We start from the raw sequence: 22,648 nt of genomic DNA on the forward strand, positions 1-22,648 counted from the left end.
GATGTCGTTCACTAAATAATTTAAAATTTGGGGACTATGTACTTCCCCATCTAACGTCAAATAACAGATACCATAAGAACAGTTAAGTCTACCTCATATCGTGACTTATATTGAGAAATTGACAATGAGGGTCGGTGGAAAACAGAACGACAAAGAGATAATTTTGACTTCATTATTGTAAAGTTTTCAATTCTATAAAGCAACAATCCAGCACCACCTCATACGAAGTATATGTCTCCTAATTTTACTATATGCAAGGGCTTGTATTTTTTTATCATGATTTCCTTGATAAAGAGTTGCTGCTTCACAAAGAAGAAATTAAACCAATATTTCCATTAGGGAAGTTACTTTCATACCTTCGTATGGAATATCCCTTTCACAGATGATACGGGATATGTTCCTCATGTCGTAACTACAATCCCGTTCCCCGTTACCTGAATGTTATCTACCGAATTAGACTTATTGTCGGATTTGCAATAACATCAACATCACGACAGGTACCACATATTGAACAGGATCTGCTTAAACTTTCGGAGCCCATGAGATCACCCCGGGTTGTTTTTGTGGGTTTTGTGTTTTATTGTTTGTCTATTAGTCTTTTTCTATGTTCTGTTTTCTGTACTAGCGTGCGTCTATTGTGTGTCTATTGATCTTTCTCTTTTCTTTGTCTGTTTATTTTCGACATATGTGTTTGAATATCTCTGCGGTATCTTTCGCCTTTCTTTCTGTATTTATACATAGATAATATATATATATATTTATCATATGTTTAGTAGTAAATACAGTAGTTTTGCATATGTGATAAATAGCCTGCTGTTTAATCCATATCGCGCAACTTTGATGCGCACCCTTTATCACACCCCTACCCTTTATCCCATACCCTTTATCACACCCCTACCCTTTATCACACCCCTACTTTTTTTTTTTTTTTTTTTTTTTTTTTTTTAACATAGTCAGTTTTGGTTTTTTTTTTGCTTAAGAAATTTTTTTCTCAAAATAGGTAAATTTTTTGAATGACGTCATTGTTTGGTATGTGACGTCACGAACGCCGAGTTTTCATATTGTATGTGACGTCACGAACGTCAAGTTTTCATATTGTTTGGCACACTAAATGCAACTATGAAAAATACAAAACTCACAAATTAATACAATAATAAACAAAATATGTTTAAAACAACAGCACGCAAATTGTAAGGTAACCCAGGTGCTTCGGATAAGTAATTGAGCAGTTCTTTTAAGGCCTTTGAAACAAGACAAAAGTAGAACTGAAGGTAACCCAGTGCTATGGATCAGAAAACAGTTCATATTTATATAATACTCTTCTGTTGAAATATATGATAAAGCGTATAATACATGGCAAAATCCGTATCACATGCCGTATCACCCTCGACCAATATCATCCCTCGGGCCTAAAGGCCCTTGGGCTGATATTGATGTCTCGGGATGATACGACATATGATACGGATTTTGCCATGTATTATTCTCTATATATATGATTATATATATATATATTATATGGTATATCCATAGGTAGAATGGATATCAATATAACAAACAAAAAAAAACACTTTAAAAGTAGTTTGTACAATACAAAACTGTTCATAACAACAGAACGCCATAATTTAACAATTGAAATTCTAATGAGGGCTTTGGGTATCATATTTAGGTATAAAAATGAAATATTATCACTTTCATAAGCTATATAAAAAACATACTTGGTTTGGCACAGTTAAGGGTAAACAAACATATATTTTTTATATAATTTTCCTTACAACGAACGAATCTTGAAAATAGATAGTTGTTCTAGTCTTCCAGGAAATGTTTATCTTAATTTTTATATGTTAAACATGCAAATTAAAAACCCAGTACTTGTAGTAAGTGTCATCCTTATCGTTTCCATGTGAGATTGAAAGTTAAAATATCATATGACCTGAGGCAGTCTTTATTCAAGTTATGTAAGTAAATGCATATGTATTAAATCTGTACTTTTAAAAACTAGAACAATTAAAAATGCTTTGGAATTCCATTTGATAAGTTAAACAGCATTTTTTAATTTTTGGGATAGTCTTTACACAATAATTCAACATCATCAGTGTATTCAAGTAAGCAATGTTTCCGGAAGTTGTGTTTTCTTAATAGATAAACGTGTGCAATTAAAGGTCAATATATCTCGTGAATAGAAAGATTTTAATTTCTTTCATTTTTAAGAGGAGTAAAGTATATTGCATATATGTAAGTACACTGTATAAGTAATGATATAGATAATCACATACATGTTTAACTAGATAATTAAAATTGTTTCAAACAGAAAAATCTACGATCACTAATAAAAGCAAAAAGATATATATGGAACTCTGTTTCAATCAAAATAAGGAACTCCTTACAAACAAAGTTTTATGAACTATACAAATGACTCGTTCATTAAAAGCTATGGTCCTATTCCCAAAATCTAAAACATATTGCTGTTTAATTCGTTCACGACTAGTCTTGTATAGCTGACTATGCGGTCTGGGTTTTGCTCATTGTTGAAGGCCGTACAGTGACCTGTAATTCTTAATTTCTGTGTCATTTTGGTCTCTTGTGGAGAGTTGTCTCCTTGGCAATCATACCACATCTTCTTTTTTATATTTTATATATGAAACCATTACTTATTTGGTGTGCATCTTTCTTGGTAAAACTGTGTTTAGTTTCAGATAATTGTTTCAACCTGTTAATGTACAACATACAAAAAGGGAACACATTAAGATATTTAAAAATATATTATTAAGGGAAAACAAGTTAACAACGTAATAAACAAAACGTTGATGTTTTGAATCAGATACTGTTTTTTTTTAATGATGACTGTTTTCTCATCAACATTTGGTATAATGCCCGAATGTTCTCTCATTTAGCACGTATTTTAAAACAAAATATTAAATTGAAGTGTAAACAAATAAAACTAAGACATCAAAATATCTACACGTATTTGGTGTTTGTAGAACATGATATATTTAGTACGATATATCATACACTTGTTAACACATTACACCGTCTTGTTGTTTACAATAGACAATGTTTTGAATTTGATTTATTGTTTAAAATAAATTTATCTTTGTTTTTGATTGCAGTTCATAAAACTTCAATACATATTTGTTTATAAGGGAAGACTTTTGAAAGAACATTAGATTGTATTGATGTTGAGGAAAAAAGTCTCCGATTTTATATAGACTGAAAATATCTTGATATTATGAATATGAAATAAAAGTATCTATGATGAATTTATTTACAACCACTAGGGTTTTTCCTGCCTTGGGAATCACCAGACTTGTAGTCAGCACTTCTGTATTGACATGAATTATCATTGATATGGTCATAATAAATATAAATTAGCTGTTTACAAAACTGAATTTTTCGAAACAATTTTCATTTTCGACCAAAAGGAAAAGATTACTTTAGTTGTATTTGGCAAAACTTTAAGGAATGCTTGGTCTTCAATGATCTTCAATTTCGTACTTTTTTTTGGCTTTTTTCAAGTTTTTTTATTCGAGTGTCACTGATAAGTGATGAGTCTTATTTGACGAAACCCGCGTTAGGCGTAATAAAGTACAATCCTGATATTTATGATGAGTTATTTTTACAACCACTATATCTGTGGAACTGCTGGTAGAGTTTTCTCCCTGAAGGTATCGCTAGTCAGCACATCTGTGTTAACATGAATTGCCATTAATATTGATAGTAATAATTAGTAATCATTAGTAACTATATGCAAACCTTTGAAAATTTCGAAAAATTAAGGATTTTCTTCCCAATGACAGATTACCGTAGCTGTGGCGGGTATCGCAATTAAACTAGTCAGCCCTTCCGTGTCAAACTTTGAGGATTTGTTTGTCCTAAACTTTCCTGAATCTGGTTCTTTGTATGGCCACTGCGATTTTTTATTCGAGCGTCTTTAATGATTTCATTTTACGAAACGCGTGTCTGGCGTCAAAATTGCGAGCCTGGTATCGAAGATAAATTTATTCAAAACAGAACAATCATCTTTACGTTTTCTTGGCAACAATTTTTCATGATATAATTAATAAACAACCCTTTGTGTTCCAATCATATCCCTGTGACCTTATTATACTGCTCTATTTAGACGCTTTCAGTTTCTATGCTTGAAGGTTGAACTCAGGTTTAAACACAGCTGTTTCATCAACCACGCCTCTTTTGGGGAGATATATAATATTCATAGATATTTTGTTTTGTTAACTTACTGGTTACCAGATATGATATCTATGTTTCCTCTCATAGAGTCATTACTTGGGAATGTTGTTAGTAAACATTAAAAAAAAACATGTAGCGACAGCCTTGAATTCTGAGGGAAAGTAAAGACAGGGGTAGTACAGTATAAAGTATGTATAAGTTTAAACTCTTAGAAGTTCGGGGCATATACATGTGGAAAATATGTCGCACAGTCCTAAAAAAAAAGTAGTGCATATGAGAGTTCCATTTTAGGATATAATTTTTTTTTCAAAAATCCGTAGTAAAATGTGTACAGTTTTAGCCGTAAAAGGAGTTCCTTTGGAAAATTGCAATGTCTGTATTTACAGAACTGCAACCTGAATGTGGTATTCAACAATTTCAAATTTAAGGACTACTAATTGATGGACTTATTTTACTGATAATTAATGAGAAAGTGAAATGATTTAGTCAAGTATGATAAAAGGTACACATGTTTAAAGAGAGTAGCTTTCAAATATTTGCGCTTTAAAAGACTGTTGTGCAGATGGATGTATGTTTTCTCTCTCGTTAAAGGGGCATTAGCTGTCAAATTCATGTTCACCAATTTGACCTAAATTCTCATTTTTATTTATAGCAATGTAAAACATTTTTCCAAACTATCAAACGTATAAAATAAACAATTTACAGGCCATGGTCTCAATAAGATTTAGCTTCGTTTCGTGTGAATTTTAGCAATGACGCCATCTAATTAAATTTCGAGTTGACCTCCTATTACCATATAAGCGATGTAAACATAAACATAGATATGAATAGATTAAGCAACTCGTGCAGTTGGATTTTTATATGTCTACTAAATTTTGTATTATAGATAAAAAAAAAATTGTTTATCGTCGTTTTTTCCTAAATAAGAATGATTTTTTTGTGGATCGAATCAGTCAATCAAATTATTTACCTTTGTTTCACTTTCAATGTTGACATTCTTTTCCTTTAAATAACCGTACACGGACAATGCATGCGTTGTTCTATCTCTTTCTACGGGGTTAAATTGGAGTTCACATGAAAACAGGTTTAATGAGGTCGAATTATTCACTTGCAAGTGAATAATTCACTATCCATTTTTATAAGCTTAATTTGACAAAATTGAACCATTTTAGCTGCTAAAAGTAATTTATTATTTCACTATTTCACTTTCATTAATGATTGAACAAAAAAAATCATACTTCAGATTTTTTATATATTTCGTAGCTAGTGCTCCTTTAAGCAGAGCCAAAGAAAGAAAATATTTATTTCCAAGAAAACGCTTGTACTAAGTTAAGAATATCATGATCAGTTACACATGCTTAAAAGGTTAAATTTGGTTTTGAGACATTTTGGTACTCTATTTAACCTAAAGCATTGTCACTTTTCCTTTTCCTTTTCGCTTGATTTCTGATGATAAATTCAATCTTGTTAGTTTTAGTTTAAACATATTTATTTTTAGTGGATTGGGAAGCATGCTTTGCAACTTATATTTATCCCTTTTCACTTTGCGGGTGCGAGTGCTGCCTGTATCGGAATTAGCCTGCTCTTTTTGAAATCTACAAGGGTGTCTTTTACGTGCAAGAGATGTGGCTCTCTCTTAACACGGGTCAGCCATAAATGAATCTTGTTGAATATAATTTGTTTTTTTGTTTTGTTTTAGGATGCCAGAATAAAGATAACATAAATCTTAAGAAATGAATACGTGCGAAAAACAAATTATTTGCAGCTACAGGCACACTTTACAAAAATATGTTGATCCCATAATAGTAGTGGATGGATTATTCCAAGTAGGTCACTTTTCTGCAAACCAAAGAAAACAATTATATAATTTATTGAAAACTTATTCGGACAGACAGTACATTTGGGATGCATTATACTTGTTGATGCTTGAGCAATGCAAACTTCAATCTGTGTTGGAAGTGTTGCTTGGGAACGGATACAGGGACGTAGCTATAGAAATGAGTCAAAAAGTAAGAATTGCGACGTCACAACAAAAACAAATTGTCTGTATTCATAGAACCAAAACAGGAAACTCAAGTCATCGATTTGCACAAAGATTATTTATGAACTTCAAAATTAACACTCATAACAATGCATTTATCAATCCACGAAAATATTGTCATGAAGAATCTCAGAAATATAAGTTACAGTTAGACAGATATCAGAGTAGTGAAGATGATACCATCAAAACAGAGATTGCTGATAAATATGCAGCATGTCTTCTGGCAGAAATCGATTCTCATTTAATGTTATATACTAAAAATGGTTTTCTTAGTGGTTTAATGATAGAACTGAAAAGACTTATTCCAAACACAACTAACTCAAGCATAACACACTTATCCTATCAATCACGACTAGCTATAAGATATGCACTTGAAGGTAAGCATGATGATGAGGAAGAGCATTTGCAAAGTGCTATTTGTACATCTCTTCTTGTAGATCGATGTGTGGAAATCTCCAACTTGCTTTACATATATGCGTTTAACCTTCTTTGTCGTTATGAAAAATACCCTACTAAAAATCTGCGTGACAAGGTAATTCATATTGCAGAACTAGGACTTCAAAGTGTGGACGAAGAAGATGAATTGATAAGAGAGTTTTGGATGCGTCTTTTTATAATACGAATTGTATATTGTTTGTTAGGATTAAGTTTCAGAGGTGATCCGATATCTGGAATAACAATCGATAAACACAGTCTAATGAGAGCAAAACTAATGCTTGCTGAACTTGATCGTCTTTGGGAAAGGATAGAATCTCGTAGAAAAATCATGTATTACGTAGCTAAAGCAAGAGTTGCGGAACTTGAGCGGAATGTTGGATATATTGATACAGTTTCATTATTTCTAAATATGGCAATAAAAATAGGAGAGGAAGGTGAATATGGCGAAACGCAATTCATTAAAGAATATGCCACACACTTCAAACCTGACAAAAATCAATTTTCATCATCAAAATTTGACAGTTTCAATATTCCTACAGAATTGCTAATGCTCTCCCTAATTGAAGATGACACAAATAATCGTGCCTTGTATGAAAATAATAATTCTGAATCTACATTAAACACATTTAGAAATGAAACAGGGAAATATGAATATACCGATAAAACTAGTCTTAAATCTGTTAATCTGCCAAAACAATGGACAAGACTTCATCCGGAATCTCAGATAGAACAAACAAGGTTTTCCCGTGTAAAGCAAAAGCTAACAAATGAATTTTATGAATCAACTATTCAAAAGTCAGAAACATCAGTCAAACATCTTTCCGATAACGACAAAACAGCTCTATGTGATAAAACGTACAAAAAGACAATTATTGAAAAATACGACACTGTTCCAAAATTGTCAGAGCTAATGGAAAGAGACGAATATGTTCTAAAGTCTCTAAATATTCAAAAAATAGAAGACCGGAATATTTTAGAAGCTGATGAAACACATGTAAAATCATCAAAATTTGATGATCATAACGAAACTGCTGCAAAATCATCTTTTGAATGTAAAACCAGACCAGTTTTAAAATCTCGTGGATCTGACAAGATATTGAAAAGCACTGCAAATACCCACGTTATTGTAAAGCCATCACAAAGAGCCATGACAGAAGACACGAACGGGGATCATACTATTCTAAAGTCACCACATAATACTAAAACGGAAGAAACAATCGTCAAGATTTCTGCATCGATCAAAGAAAACTCGAATTCTTGTGTCGATAAGTCATCTATCAATGAATTACAAACGCCGAATTTAGAATCGTATGATTTCCAAGACATTCATGGCTGCTAAATAAGAGTCAAGTTTACTACACGTTTATAATTATTATTACAATGTAAAGTGATACAGTTTAATATTAAGATTCTCTATGGTTATCATTATTGAAGGTGGAGCAGGATTATTCAGTGGTGTTTTGGACATATTTTGGCTTTGTTGATAGTTTTTTGGTCATTTGGTATTTAAGAGATGCTTATTGTTTTTGTGGTAATACATAGAAAGCATCTTTGTGACTCTTTGACGTATATACATTACAAATGGTCAAGACAAGATTGTAGCTCGTCTACTCAGCTAGAAGTCTGAATCTTATGTGGATTTTTAAACATATTTGAATGATTTAAATCTTAATACTTCGAATTTTGCAGCAAAGTCTGTCTTTTCTTCTCTTGACACTTCATTTGTTTCTGATAACATAATAGATGAGTTCTAACATTACTATATCGTTGTTTTTTTTTACCGAAAAGACTCAGACGGTGTATTGATATCTGGTTTCATATGGAAAAGAATGTACCATGTCAAAAAGATTAACTAACAACTGTTTCAATTATAAAGTTCTCACAAAACAATCTTAAACAAGTTCGGTGAACAGGTCTTTCCAAAAGATAATTTTCATTCAGACTAGAAATAATGTACAGTATTTATTGTGCATCCCCCCCCCCCATTAATTTGTATGAATCGGGCAGTTTTTTTGTTGTATTTATTTTTTTTCTTTGTTTTATTTTAATTAGTATTAGTTCAGTCATTTTATTTCCTTTTTAATTATATAAACGATGTGCCTTCTTGAAATAATTTGTAAAAAGGCATATATATCACACATTAAATATACTGTCTATGTTCGTCTGTGTATCTTCAGCTGTTTACCATACTGATATGAGACCTCTACCTGGGTTTTGCTCTAGAAGAAAACTAGTTGAATTGCTGTCAAATAAATAAATATATTCCGAAAGAATAATGCATAATTTTATCGTGCTTATGAAAGTCTTTATATTCGTATTTTTAACACATGTACACTCAGTTTATTTACCTTATGCAAGTGGTCTATTGTGTAAGAAAGAAACTAGAATCTTGGAAAGCTACGTTGACATATATGCACACAAAGGCCGTCAACCGAAGTTTATGATGTCGAAAATTTCAATTCTTGATCAATAAATAAAAATAAATAAAAAACGCCTCTTTTAATTAAACAATATATCAAGTCTAACTATAAAACTGAAACAAACAGAGTAGCGTTTATTTAGACCACCTTACATGTAATGTGAAAAATTGGAAAAGATAACAAATCAGTTATTCAAGTAGAATACGCCTCGGAGAAGACTTGTACTAGATCTTCATCATACGATGAGCAGCGGTAACGAAATTACAGTAGACTATACCCATTTGGGTCGATCTGGCCTCGTCGTTTCCAATTTATGCCTAGGAACAATGACGTTTGGTAAAAATGAAAAGTCTTATTCAGCCGTAAGTACTAACACATACTATGTGTGTGCTAATGCACGTTTTATATTAAGTATGTATACACTTAGGTACATAACTATTTACCTTATATGGAAGGTCAATAATATCATTACGTAAACCACGTATACATGTATATATGAAAATATAACAGTCAGCAATTCTAAAGTACTCTTGACTTGTTATTAAGTAGTGTGAGTTACACAACCAATATCACGATATATACAAAATAAACCGGTTTATCCGAAAGCTTCATTTTACAGAAAAACAACGTATACGTCACTTTATATCCACATTTCAAATTGTAAACGAAAGTAGTGTACAAATTCAAGATGTTTATTTATTACGTCAATTATATATAAAGATTTCTATAAATACTTCTCCGGGGGAAATCAATGATAGAGACGGTAAACCAAATTTTAAGTAGGCCTAATTTCATTTCCCTTTATATATTTCACACATAAGTGTCTTTGAAATCATTAGAAAAAATCCCAATAAGAGTATACTCATCAGACATTAACGCGTATTTCTGAACACGTCAGAAAATGACAAAAGATAGCTCTCAACTGCAATTAGCGCAATGATAAAGAGCATCATCAAACATAGCCCGAACTCTATTGGAAATAAACAGATAAATGTCTGTTAGATACAACAAAATATATGCAAGTTTCGCCGGGGTCACACATTCTCGATTTTTACTGCCATCCTTGATTGGACCATATCCGACTAAAATTTTAAAAATGCTAATCAGGATCCTGTGAGTCGTGGCTTTGACAATTTTTGATTAAATAAGATATTGTTCAGGAAGCGTCCAAATTCAGCTGTTTCGAGCCGAATTTGACCCGATTATACAGTTCTCAATCCGATATTAATCCGATGTATTATTACAACATGGTAAAACAACGACCAAATCTGTCCACAACAGCATCCCGATTACACCAAATGTGATCAGACAGAGATCAGACAGTGACCTCACAGTGAACCGACACTGACGGAAGATAACCGTTAGAAAACTGTCGCCACATCCGGATGATCAGGTACTGTTGGAACGCAATCCTATCACAGTCTGCTGTACCACAATACAATCGGATTGGTCTGGAGTCAGTCGTAGTCAGTTGTATTATGTTCTGTAATTGTCGAAACTCTGACGTGGGCATTATTGCAGGAGTTCGTATTAATAACGGGACTGTTAACCTGGCCAGGTTTTTTTTCTCGTTTAAAGTGTTTTGCATTTGTCACTTCGTGACAGGCCGGGTATAGCTTGCCATGTAGTATGAGTTTTGATCAATGTTGAAAGCCGTGACTTGACTTCTACGTCATGAAGTGTGTTTTTTTCATTTTTTTTCTCTCTCGAGTAAATCATGTGTATCTGCTGTTTTAACATTCTACTCGGATCATAGCGTTATTTCAAGTATTCCCGTTAGTAGTTACTGAATTTTGCAGATAAAAGACTCAGTAAAAAGTAATAACATATTATAAGTAATAACATTTACATTATTTAAGAGTACAATTTTACATTAGTTAAGAGTAAAATGTATAGAAGTAGAGAAGTACATGGTGTACATCATGTGTTTACGGAACATCAATTTGTTTTGATCATTGACCAGTAACATTTTCACCTGTACTTTTGTGCCTTCAAAAGTCGTCTTATTGGCAAAAAGCCAACATCTTCTAGTTTTTATATTCAGGGGTTTATTATTGGTTTTTCCTCTTTCGTAAGAAACCAGTTTCTTATAATGATTCATTAAATTATTATTATTTTCCAAGACTTTGATTGTAATTTCCTCTTTGACAAAGCTGACTTAATTCCTGTGTCATTTTGTGGAGAGTTGTCTCATTGGCAATCATACCACATCTTCTTTTTTATATATTAGGAAGGTTATCACTGTTCTTTTGGTTCTGTTGTGAAATGGAACCACTTATTTGAGAGCATTCACAAATTAATTACAACAACATACGTTGTTCATATATTTAACAAATTAGTTTATATGTATAAGCTTATGCAAAAATGTAATTTTGTCAAAATGAAAACATTTGGGTAATTATGGTACCAAATGAAGGCTTAAACGAAAAGATTGTTAAAACATGTATTTGCGTGTTCCTAGATTTATACAAGTCCAACCCAGACGGATGAAGAAAACTCACATAAAATTTTAGATAGATTTATAGAACTTGGAGGTAACATGATTGATACGTCAAACTTATATTCTCATGGAAAATCAGAAGAGACAATTGGACAATGGTTATGCAGGTGATTATTGTTAAACAAACACTTTCGTTAATGTTGTTTCTTCGTCTTCAGTTTAAAATAAGGCAAGTTAGCGGTATGTCAAATGTAAAATAACAATACATCAATTTATAAATTAAATTTCGTCCAGGAAAATTGTGTTTTGCTGTCCCAGTCACTTCGTGTATAACCATGACAACGACTTGACTAATAAAATATGTAGATATTAAAAGATGTTATGCCAAAGGACAGCTCTCCTTCCAAGTCACAATGTGTAAAAGTAGACCATGATAGTTCAACATACTGTCTTCAACACGGAGCATTGGCTCACATCGAACAGCAAGCTTTAAAGGCCTAAAAAATTACTAGTGTAAAACCATTTAAAAAGGAAGACCAACGGTCTTATCTTTATATAAAAAAAAAAAGAGAAACGAGAATCATTTATGAACCAAATCAACAGACGACAATCACTGATTTTCAGATTCCTGACTTAGAATTGATTGTAAACAAATGCAGTGGGTTTAAACGTTTTTATAGATACCAACCTACACCTTTACCTCAAACAATAGGGTAACATCACAACATAGAAAGATACACTAAAAATATCAGTTGAAATGACTTGCATATATACAGCCGGACGGACGAACACACTGACTTATACTTCTCACAATAATGCACACCTTAGACAGAAGTATATTTAGAAAAACCCCAATGAATCCTAATTAAATCGCTTATGTGGAAATTTATCAAACACATTTTGGCCAAAACTGTTCAATCCACAAGAGTTGGAGTTTCCAAGTAGTGGATTTAATCAATTTAATTGCATATCCCTAATGCACTCGTGATTATTATAGTTAGTAGGTTTTCATAGAAACTCAACAATTTGTGTTATAATTAAACGTCTTTTAACATAGCTAAATATATCTATATGGAAACAAAACGGTCATCTTGAGCATTTACAGATGACGTATCCAGTGAAAAAAAAATCTACTAAACGTCAAAAAAAAGTCAACTTTTTAAAATGAGCAATTAAAACATGTCACATGCACCCCTTTCTTACAAAAATCATAGTAAGCATGAATTGTTAATTCTTTTTTTGAAAATGTAGAGAAATAAAAATCACATCTCTTTAATGTATCGAAAAATAAAGTTCCTTCAAAGGAGAACAAAAAGATAGGATCTTGCCAAACAGTAATAAATTTATTTCTACTTCTTTTTATGAATTTGTAAAATTTGTATAATATGTGATAAATAGATTATAGCATGTCCTTTTTCAATCGGGTCATTGTATCATCCCCAGACCCTTATAAGCCCTCGCCTAGCGCAATTGGCTAATTTAAAAGTCTCGGGAAATTGCCAGGGCCGATAAGAAAAAGGCCATGTTATAATCTGTAATCATATAACCATGAAAATACAAATAAAAAAGGAAACGTAAAACGTTTTTATTTTTAACTCCGTTATACAGTATAAGGTTAGCTGGTAGGGTTTCAAAAATGAAATCATTTGTGCCGTAAGTACATTTTTTGTCGATGATGTTTGTCTATAACCAACATATGAGTTTGTTTGCCCTTTTTCATATCTCCTTACTGTTTTATTCACTGATAAAACAACAGTAGTTTGAAACTCACATTTACGATTTCAGAACATTAGTATTATAAAACCTTTTTCAGACAAAATCGTTCAGACATTGTTCTTGCAACCAAAGTACGTGCACCAGTTGGACCAGGGCCGAATGATAGTGGACTAAGCAGACGACACATTATACAAAGCTGTCAGGAAAGTCTACGACGATTACAGACAGACTTTATAGATTTATATCAGGTACAATAAACAATATTGAGATGGCATAAAATCTCATGCATTAAAACTAGTAACAAATACATGCCGTGAAATGTGAAATTATAAGTTAAAGCAATAATACTTGTGATTATTGCATACACGCATGTTCCATTTCGGTTATATCGAAATTAAAGAACTTTAGTTATATTATACTTTGTACGCTTCATACCATACATTGTCATTATATTTATTTTTCAGATGCATGCTTGGGATGATTCTGTTCCTCTTGAGGAAACATTGCGAACGTTTGACGATCTAATTCGAGAAGGAAAAGTAAGGTATATTGGTGCCAGTAATCTTAAAGGTTGGCAGTTACAGAAAATGATGGACATGTCTAAATATATGGGATTACCATCTGTCATTACTTTACAGGTATTATCTTTTATAGAAATATTGAAGAGATACCACAGCATTTTGGCATTAAAACTTCTACATGTAATGTTCTATGTCTTTCTCATTTTTGCAATTTAGTTTTAATAAACCAAATTTTGGTAATTTAGACCCTTTTAGAGTTTTCCTATCAGATACTTGATAATTTATTTTAAGAATTACGAGAGTTACGCACATATTATTTATTCCATATATTTTTCAGACCTGGGCATAAACTGCTTCACTAGATATACAAAATTTTCAGCAAAATTCAAGAACTAATCATATCTTTTATAATGTTTGTATGACTTGTGCATGTCTAATTACTTCACCTAAAAATGTGTGTAATTTAGCACATGGTACAGAAAAGAAGGAGATATGATAAGTGCCAATATTATTTGGCACCTGATATTAGAAATAGTAAACACATAGGATTCATTCAAACTTATTATAATTTTATTGATAATGAACCAGTTGTTTCAATCTGTAAATTTTATTAGAAAAGGCCCCTATACTAGTGATGTCACTATGACGCCATAAACATGTGGGAAATAACGTATTTGCCCGAAACTGGCAATTTATTTCTTTACGAATCATTAATATTTTACAATAATTGTATAATTGGGATATGTTTCCACAATTTTAGCAACAATATAACTTACTGCGGAGAGAATCCGAAAACGATGAATTCGAAGTCTGCAGCAACGAAGGAGTAGGTGTTTTGCCGTTTGGCGCATTAAAGGGGTATGTTGTAAATTTGAAGTTATCCATAATGTCTTTTAATGTAAAGATGTTCATTACCCCTTATCTTACATATGTGCCACTGACCATTAAAGCTCGAGTTAAGGGCAACATTTTTCTGATTCAAGAAACATTCGTGCATTGAGTTTATCTGCTGAGTCATTTGATACTAAATGTGTATTTTTTAAGTTTACATACATGCTTGACAACTGATATGAATGTCCGTATCCAGTAATATTGAATGAGGGTGGTTCTGATATCACGAGCAAGATGCCTGGACGAGGACGAAGCCACAGTAAACTTAAAAGATTTAGCACTAAATAAAAATCAGGCTTTTCATCATATCAGTTTTTTTATTTTGGAGAAAACAAAATAACATATAAGTTACAAAAATGGAGTTGTAGTTGCAACTTTCCATGCATTTTTTCTATCGGAACTAATTAGGCATCATATTAGCATGCATAACTATATAAAACCGCGATAAATTATGATTCAGGATGTATCAACCGATGGTGCCATTAGTTTTTTCAGTGCGAAAATATCATCCAAGGTTCACCTAAAGAAGTTTTGTTTTGCATAGTCGAGGAAAAACACAGTATTATTCTTATTTCTATACTGACTGTAAATTTCAAACGAGCAGTATAATAATTACATCAACATATTCATTGTAAGATGTTGAGCATGATATCGAGGAAATATTTTAATTTATATAAGTTTGCATACAATGCAGTATTATAACAAGCAGCCAATGGTTGTGAATTTTACTTCGTTATGAGTAGCAATTTAATTCTCCCAGACAGAGTTTTGATGATGCAAACTAAGATTAAGCTAATTTCTGGCTTCTCACATGTTCCTACTTTGGATGGATAGATCGAACTAATACTATAAAACAACAAATGAGCTGACTATCAAATAATGAAACGCTTTCCCCCGAAATGATTTTCTTTGGCTGTTTTTGCATGTTTCTTTTTACATCAAAGAACATTATTACAGACCGTAATATAAAGATTCTTATTAGATAATACATTAATTAAAATTTATAAAAACTTTTTTTTTGGTGTCTTCTGCAGTGGATTACTAAGTGGAAAATATAAGAAACAGAATGGTAGTATTGTTGTAACATCAGGACGTTTGTCACATGCCAGTTCTATAGGCTATAAAAGTACACAATCATGTCCAGCCCTACAGAATTATGAAAATGACGATTCCTATTGGAAACTTATGTCAGCTATGACGCAAATGGCAAAAAATCATGGTAATAAAATTGTATGTTATTTAAACAGTTTAATTTATAATTATCCAATGTTAAAAATGTCAGTCCTTAGGATACAATGACTACAGAACCATCAGTAAATCATGACTGCTAGTTGTACATATGAATAAAATTAGATGTCGGTATATGTAAATAAAACTGGCAAACTGAGACCTAAAGGTATTGTTAATTTATTAAACAAGAGGCAAGTATCTATTTAGTAAGTCAAGCTCAATTCCATCCAATGTTTATAGAAAGATTATCAAACGTATCAGAGACTATCAATGGTTTGCTAGTATCATATAGATACCCGATGACAACAGTATTAAAGATTAACCATACTGACAAACAAACAACGAGATACCAGACTAGGAGCATGCACATTAATATATCGTTGGGTAAAACAATTTTTAAATATCACAACCCTTTGCCTTGTTATTTATTAGAGCCATCTTTAATGATATCAATACATTATTAATTAGAAATGACATTTTGAAATGAAATAGTTATATTAATAACGTTAAAATTCGATTTTTTTCCGAAACGTATTGCTATATTTGTATATTTTTAAAGGGAAAACTGTCAGTCAGATCGCATTGAGATGGGTTCTGCAAAAGAACATTGTGGCGTCTGTTATCATAGGTGCCACTAGTATACAACAGTTAGAAGAAAATATGGCATCTGGCAGTGGATGGCGATTATCACACGAAGAAGTATGTTTTTATTCATTTATTTTAGCAGAACCGATTTGAAAAGACAATTTAGTATACGTCATTAAGTTTTTCGGTCACGTTTCAAACACTTCGACAACCTTAATTTCAGCAATGTCAGACATCTCGCTTGCGGCCACTTGCGTCCCTGATGAGTCTTATGTAGACGAAACGCGCGTATGGCGTATTAAATTATAATCCTGGTACCTTTAATAACTTTTTACACCGATGGGTCGATGCCACTGCTGGTCGACGTTTCGTCCCCGAGGGTATCACCAGCCTAGTAGTCAGCACTTCAATGTTGACATGAATATCTATTATATGTTATTTTTTTTTTATAAATTTCCTGTTTACAAAACTGAATTTTTCGAAAAACTAAGGACTTTCTTATCCCAGGAATAGATAACCTTAGCCGTATTTGGCACTACTTTTTGGAATTTTGGGTCCTCGATGCTCTTCAACCTTGTACTTGTTTGGTTTTATAACTATTTTGATATGAGCGTCAATGATGAGTCTTATGTAGACGAATCACGCGTCTGGCGTATTAAATTATAATCCTGGTACCTGTGATAACTTTTTTCGGCTACCTTAAGTTCAGCAATGTCAGATATCTCGCTTGCGGCCAAGTAAGATCTTTCAGCAGCTGTCATTTATTGTGATAGTTATAAACACTGCAAACGTAAATTCATGAACATGCTCTGAACATGTGTTAATTGGTTGCAAGCACAAATAATAAACACTACAGGGAAACATCTGACATTACATTAAACCTTGACACGACCATTTTTCAATGTTAAGGCCGTTAGTTTTCTCGTTTGAATTGTTTTACATTGTCTTATCGGGGCCTTTTATAGCTGACTATGCGGTATGGGTTTTGATCATTGTTGAAGGCCGTAGGGTGACCTATAGTTGTTAATGTCTGTTTCATTTCGGTCTTTTGTGGATAGTTGTCTCATTGGCAATCATACCACATCTTCTTTTTTATATAGCATAACTTGTTCTGATTACAATGGTTTCTTTCCTACCTAAATTTATTTACTGTAACTAAATTAGTAATTTCGTCACACAGAACGTCCAGTGTCAAACATGCGTTAAGCAAAATATGTAAATACTGCAAGAAGTATGTCACCAAACAGGACCAAAATGAGTGAAACCTCACAATGTACCAACCTTAGTTAAAAGAAACAATGAAATTAATATCTATTGTTATTTTTTTCCTTTTATGTTTGTAGATGATGGAATTGGATACATTGTCACAAAGAAATAATAATTTTGTGCAGAATCAAGGAGATATATGGAAATCAAAGGCCAGAATAATGTTCCCAAATACTGTATAACATAGTTCATTTATATATAAACATTAATAGTTACAAAATGAAAAACCAAATACAATCTTATTTTTATATATATCGTGTATTATCATACATTATTACACAATGATATAGACTGCAGATAAACGACTTAAACGGTATGTGCTATATACTTTCTGGTCTAGTCGTAAAATGAAAAGCATATGATGTCATTTATTGGTCAGTATATTACCTTTTAGTTACTATTATAGTACATGCTGCAGTGATTTCAAGAAATGAGCTGTAAACATAATCATATCTTACCCAAACGTCTACAATATTTCATCTGAACCCTATTATATTATATATCGATTCACCAAATTAGTGTCAATTTCGATACGCAGATAGCCAGATCGATACGTAGTGGTCTCCTTTTGCCAAAATAAGTAAAACTATATTGATTGTTAAAATGGAAAGAATAGTAAAAATAAGTTTCTAACAGATCATAGTGTTTCTAAATATCAGGACTACATACATCCTGTGTGAGTGAATTGTTCGGTTATTCAAATCTATGACGATGTACTTTCAATATTATGTAAACTGACGGTGTTATCTGTAGTTTTAGAAGAGCTTTCTTTTTGTACACTTTCTGAGCTCTTAATTCGTGAACGCGAAAGGGAAAGCATAGTTGTAGTAGTTTTCGAACTAGGATGAGAGTGTCGATCGGTAATTCCCAGTTTACTTTTGTATAATCGATAAATACGTCTGTTACAGATATAACCTATAAAGATATAAAGTCCCTGTAATCCATTGGGACCTGCTATTACAGTATAAATATGTATTTCATTAACGAAGAAATTAACGAGCAATAATATCCACGAACATCCAGTATTAACGAAAAGTTTAATGAAAATACCTACTTCCATTTTATTGTTTCTAGTATCAGATAGGGTTAAATGCAAAGTAGTTCTTATGAATAGTCTATACACTGTTATTGTATATAAAATGATATTGATAGTAAATGTTGCAATTAATGGTGTCAACACTGTTGCGACAAAGCTTTCTAACCGTGAGATGAAACATTTTCCATTACGTCCATACCCAGTGGACTTGGCTGTTACAATGTATATGACTATAATGTTGACAGAAACAACAACAGCTGCAGAGACGTAAGTAGAAACTATATACAACCAGATCAATGATTTATTTTGATTCGCCTTTAGTGTTGACGTTAGTCTCTTCTGTCCAAACACTTTAAATATATGAACTGTACACGCAGTAAAACAACCAAGTGATGATAGTAAGAAGAAATGAGTAAGTATTCCAATTATCTGACATACCGCATTGTTAACGTTCTCGGCCATTATCAATACTAAATACAGTGAATGGTACAGTAGAATGGAAAATGCCAAGCTCATGATGATTTTTCCAGGAAGAGTCCTCAGTGAAGGAAATAAACAGTATGTTATTAATGTTGAGAGAAGGCATAGTGTAGATATTAAAGTGCATGTTATCATTATGGCGGAATAAACAATACTATGTGTATAAAAATGGCTGATCATATTTCGAAAATCCTCAATACAAATTCCCAAATTCTTCTCTGAATCTATATAATACTGGTAGAATTGAAAATTGACGTCGTAGTTCAGCAATGCAATTTGATGGTTTTGTTTCGATAACTTGTATTCATTCCTTGTAAATACGACATGTCTGCATATCAACAACTCTGATATAAGTAGACGACTGTTATTTATACAAACCCAAGATTGTTTGGTTTTAATTTTAGAAAGATGTGATGTATAATCGAAAGTAACTGTTATATTCTTATTGCTTGATTTAAGAAAATTATAAGTATAATTTATTAGGATTTTTTCGCTCTCTAAAATCGTTTTGTCTCCAAAAACATCGGTGTATGTATAGTAAGAATCTTCTGTTTTATTTCTAGGCTCAATGCAAATAATGGATTGCAAACTGAATATTTCCTTCAAATCGTTTTGTAAAATATGTGAAATTTCTTCACGAATACCCGTAGTGGCAAACCTATATGGAAATGTATATCCAAACGGTCGATTATACAAAGATGCATGCAAATATGGTTCACATTGTTCACCAATTAACTGCTTTCCTTTGAAACATCCAATTTTGCGACATTTTTCCTGAAATTAAAAATAAAACCAGCTATATGAGGTAAAAGAATAATGACTAGTGCACATGCAAAGAAAAATGTCTTGTGTGAATATGACAGTTGTTATCCATTCGTTTGATGTGTTTCAGATTTTGGTTTGGCCATTTGATTAGGGACTTTCCTCTTTGAATTTTCCTCAGTTCAGTATTTTTGTGATTTTCTTTTTTTATGCATCAGTTATTACTACAATTTGCTAAAAAAAAAAGATTATGTATATGAAAATTCACATTCTCTGACATCTTATTATAACAAAAATTATAAGAAAAAAGAGTTTTTTTCGATAGAAAAATAAATATGAAAGAGAGAATATAAACCATGATACACATTTCAAATTTTAATTGCCTACTAGTGTTTAGAAACGTAGTGGAAAAAGATAGGTGAGAGATACCAAAGGGGCATTCGAACTCATAAGTCCAAAAAAACAGTGGCATGGCTTAAAGAAGAAAGAGACAGAATGAATTCAGTGTGAACCAAGGCTCCGTGTTGAAGGCCGTTCTTTGACCTATAATGGTTTATTTTTACAAATTGTGACTTGGATGGAGAGTTGGCTCATTGACACCCATAATACATCTTCTGATATCTATCTATGTCATGTTTCAATTGATTTTTAAGAGTATAATTATGTTGCATGCAGTTTTGTAATGTATCGTCAGATTCAACTGTATGTTATCATTGAACAAATTGAGAATAATGTGTTTACCTGAGCAGAATCGTAAATTTCGTTGTGTTTGCAAAGTGGTGTGTAATATTTGCGATTAAATATGTCCCAAATGTCAGACGCGGGTGTTAAACTTATTATATCAGTAAACCTGTCCCTCTCAGTGCAGCAGTTACAAAAGAAATACAGTAACGGATAAATAACCTGACCATCCATACAGTTAAATAGATAGCATTCAATGTTTTCCTGTGTAAACTGTTTCAACTCAACTGGTTTATCGTTGAAATATATCATTTTCCCTTCAAACTGATTCCCGCATACTTTATACCGGTATATGTAGTTTTGTGTCATACTTTTTCTAACGATTTCGTTCGACATCGTTTCACATGCTGATTGAACATTTATATCGCTTTCTGGTTCACACATGGTTTGATTTCTTTTATGTTTTCTGCACAGTGTAAAATTCCTTTGGATATTTTTAGTTAAATTGCACTGAAATTTATCACCAAGACTTAATAAATTTGAGATACTAAAACTCAAAACACTGAATGGAAGAGGTAACTTGCAATCAATATTATACTTCCATTTTTTGTAACGTTTTTCGCACAGAATTTTAGAACTTGATAATGAACTGATACGGTTCGCTGACACTGGTTCATACCTAAGATCAAGCGCGTCATCAGGATACAAGTAATAACTTATAATACCTCCTCTAGACATATATACTGAGTATAACTCCTTATTCCTAATTATCGTGCTTTCTTGTGTATTACATATGTAGCAATATATATGCCTATACGGATGTGTCGCTTCTATCATTCCACCATTTAGACAAGCGCTTTCTATATCTTTGTCTTTAATCTTCTAAAGTCCTGTTTTGTTGCAGGTTGAAACTTCGAGTAAGTTTGATTTTTGAGGTGGATTGCACATGAAGCAAAATATATTATTGTATGGTGGGTATGAACTATCGAGCGTTTTACAGGCATGTTCAATGTCTTTGTCATATTGACGCCATGTTCCGGTGATGTCACATGTCTTTATAAGTTGCGGCTTTTTACACTTTGCAGCTTTACCTATGATTTTTTCGCTTGGAACAAAGGAAATTAGACATTCGTCTTTAATTAAAATTGAGAATGGAAATTGCCTTTTTAACAATATCATATAGAGTGAAATACATTTCAAACGTTGAGTCGCATGAAATATTTACTTTCCATGATATATATTCAGATACATTATTACATAATGCGCAAAAGTTATTTTTAAACGACAGTGAAGTCTTATTAGATGTAACTGGAGGGTGTTGTATAGTTTCGTACACATTACGTGACTTTGTACATTTATTTGTGATATTTTTATCTGTTCCCTCGGGACAATTGTGTATTATTTTATATTCATCACCAAAATACGATATAATATTAGGTAAATAAGCAATTAAATTCGAACACTCAGTCTGGTATTTTTCATGTAAGTTTATCCCTTTATCTGGACAGCAGTTGTCGTTTAAATAGCATAGGTCATCACTTTTACATAATGGGCACATATAAAATTCCTGTGAAATTTCTGGCATACCATCATTTGGTTTCCTTGTTCTGAGAATGTATGTCCACACAACATTGAGTATTGGTATAAAATGTGAGTTACGTTAATATGACCAAGGTTCAAAACAGCTGTTACAGAGCTATGCTGGAGCAGAATGCCGAACAGAAATGGAAATAGCATTTCAAATTATTCACAATGACTTCTGCAACTTTATAATATCAATGGGAAAACAAGAATATATATAAAATTTTATGTATCAAAATGAAAATTTATAAAGTGTAATAATTGCATTCCAATTCTTTAGTTAAAATTTTAGAATTTCACAAAAAATCTTAATTTTCTTACCTGACAGTTAATAAAGGTAGGTCGTTTTATATTAAATGCGTTCAAACAACACTA

The 22,648-nt window shown here is 32.1% G+C and overlaps 1 protein-coding gene across 2 annotated transcripts; it reads left to right on the forward strand.

The window, feature by feature from the left end:
* Positions 1–2,122: 2,122 nt before the first annotated feature.
* LOC143067666 (1-deoxyxylulose-5-phosphate synthase YajO-like) lies at positions 2,123–17,975 on the forward strand. 2 transcript variants are annotated; one of them, XM_076241108.1, is made up of 8 exons: positions 8,003–9,446; positions 11,546–11,691; positions 13,338–13,488; positions 13,705–13,878; positions 14,522–14,619; positions 15,687–15,871; positions 16,442–16,581; positions 17,811–17,975. In XM_076241108.1, the coding sequence occupies exons 1-8, from the start codon at positions 9,327–9,329 to the stop codon at positions 17,913–17,915; spliced, it is 1,119 nt and encodes a 372-aa protein (XP_076097223.1). In that variant the 5' UTR covers positions 8,003–9,326; the 3' UTR covers positions 17,916–17,975. The 2 variants fall into 2 exon arrangements, 1 of the variants encoding a protein (XP_076097223.1); XR_012975998.1 differs by lacking the exons at positions 13,338–13,488; positions 13,705–13,878; positions 14,522–14,619; ... (1 more) ...; positions 16,442–16,581; positions 17,811–17,975 and adding an exon at positions 2,123–2,232 and having other exon boundaries at positions 5,885–9,446.
* The last annotated feature ends 4,673 nt before the right edge of the window (positions 17,976–22,648 follow it).

The sequence above is a fragment of the Mytilus galloprovincialis genome, chromosome 3 (genome assembly GCF_965363235.1).
Source record: "Mytilus galloprovincialis chromosome 3, xbMytGall1.hap1.1, whole genome shotgun sequence".
Classification (NCBI taxonomy): domain Eukaryota; kingdom Metazoa; phylum Mollusca; class Bivalvia; order Mytilida; family Mytilidae; genus Mytilus; species Mytilus galloprovincialis.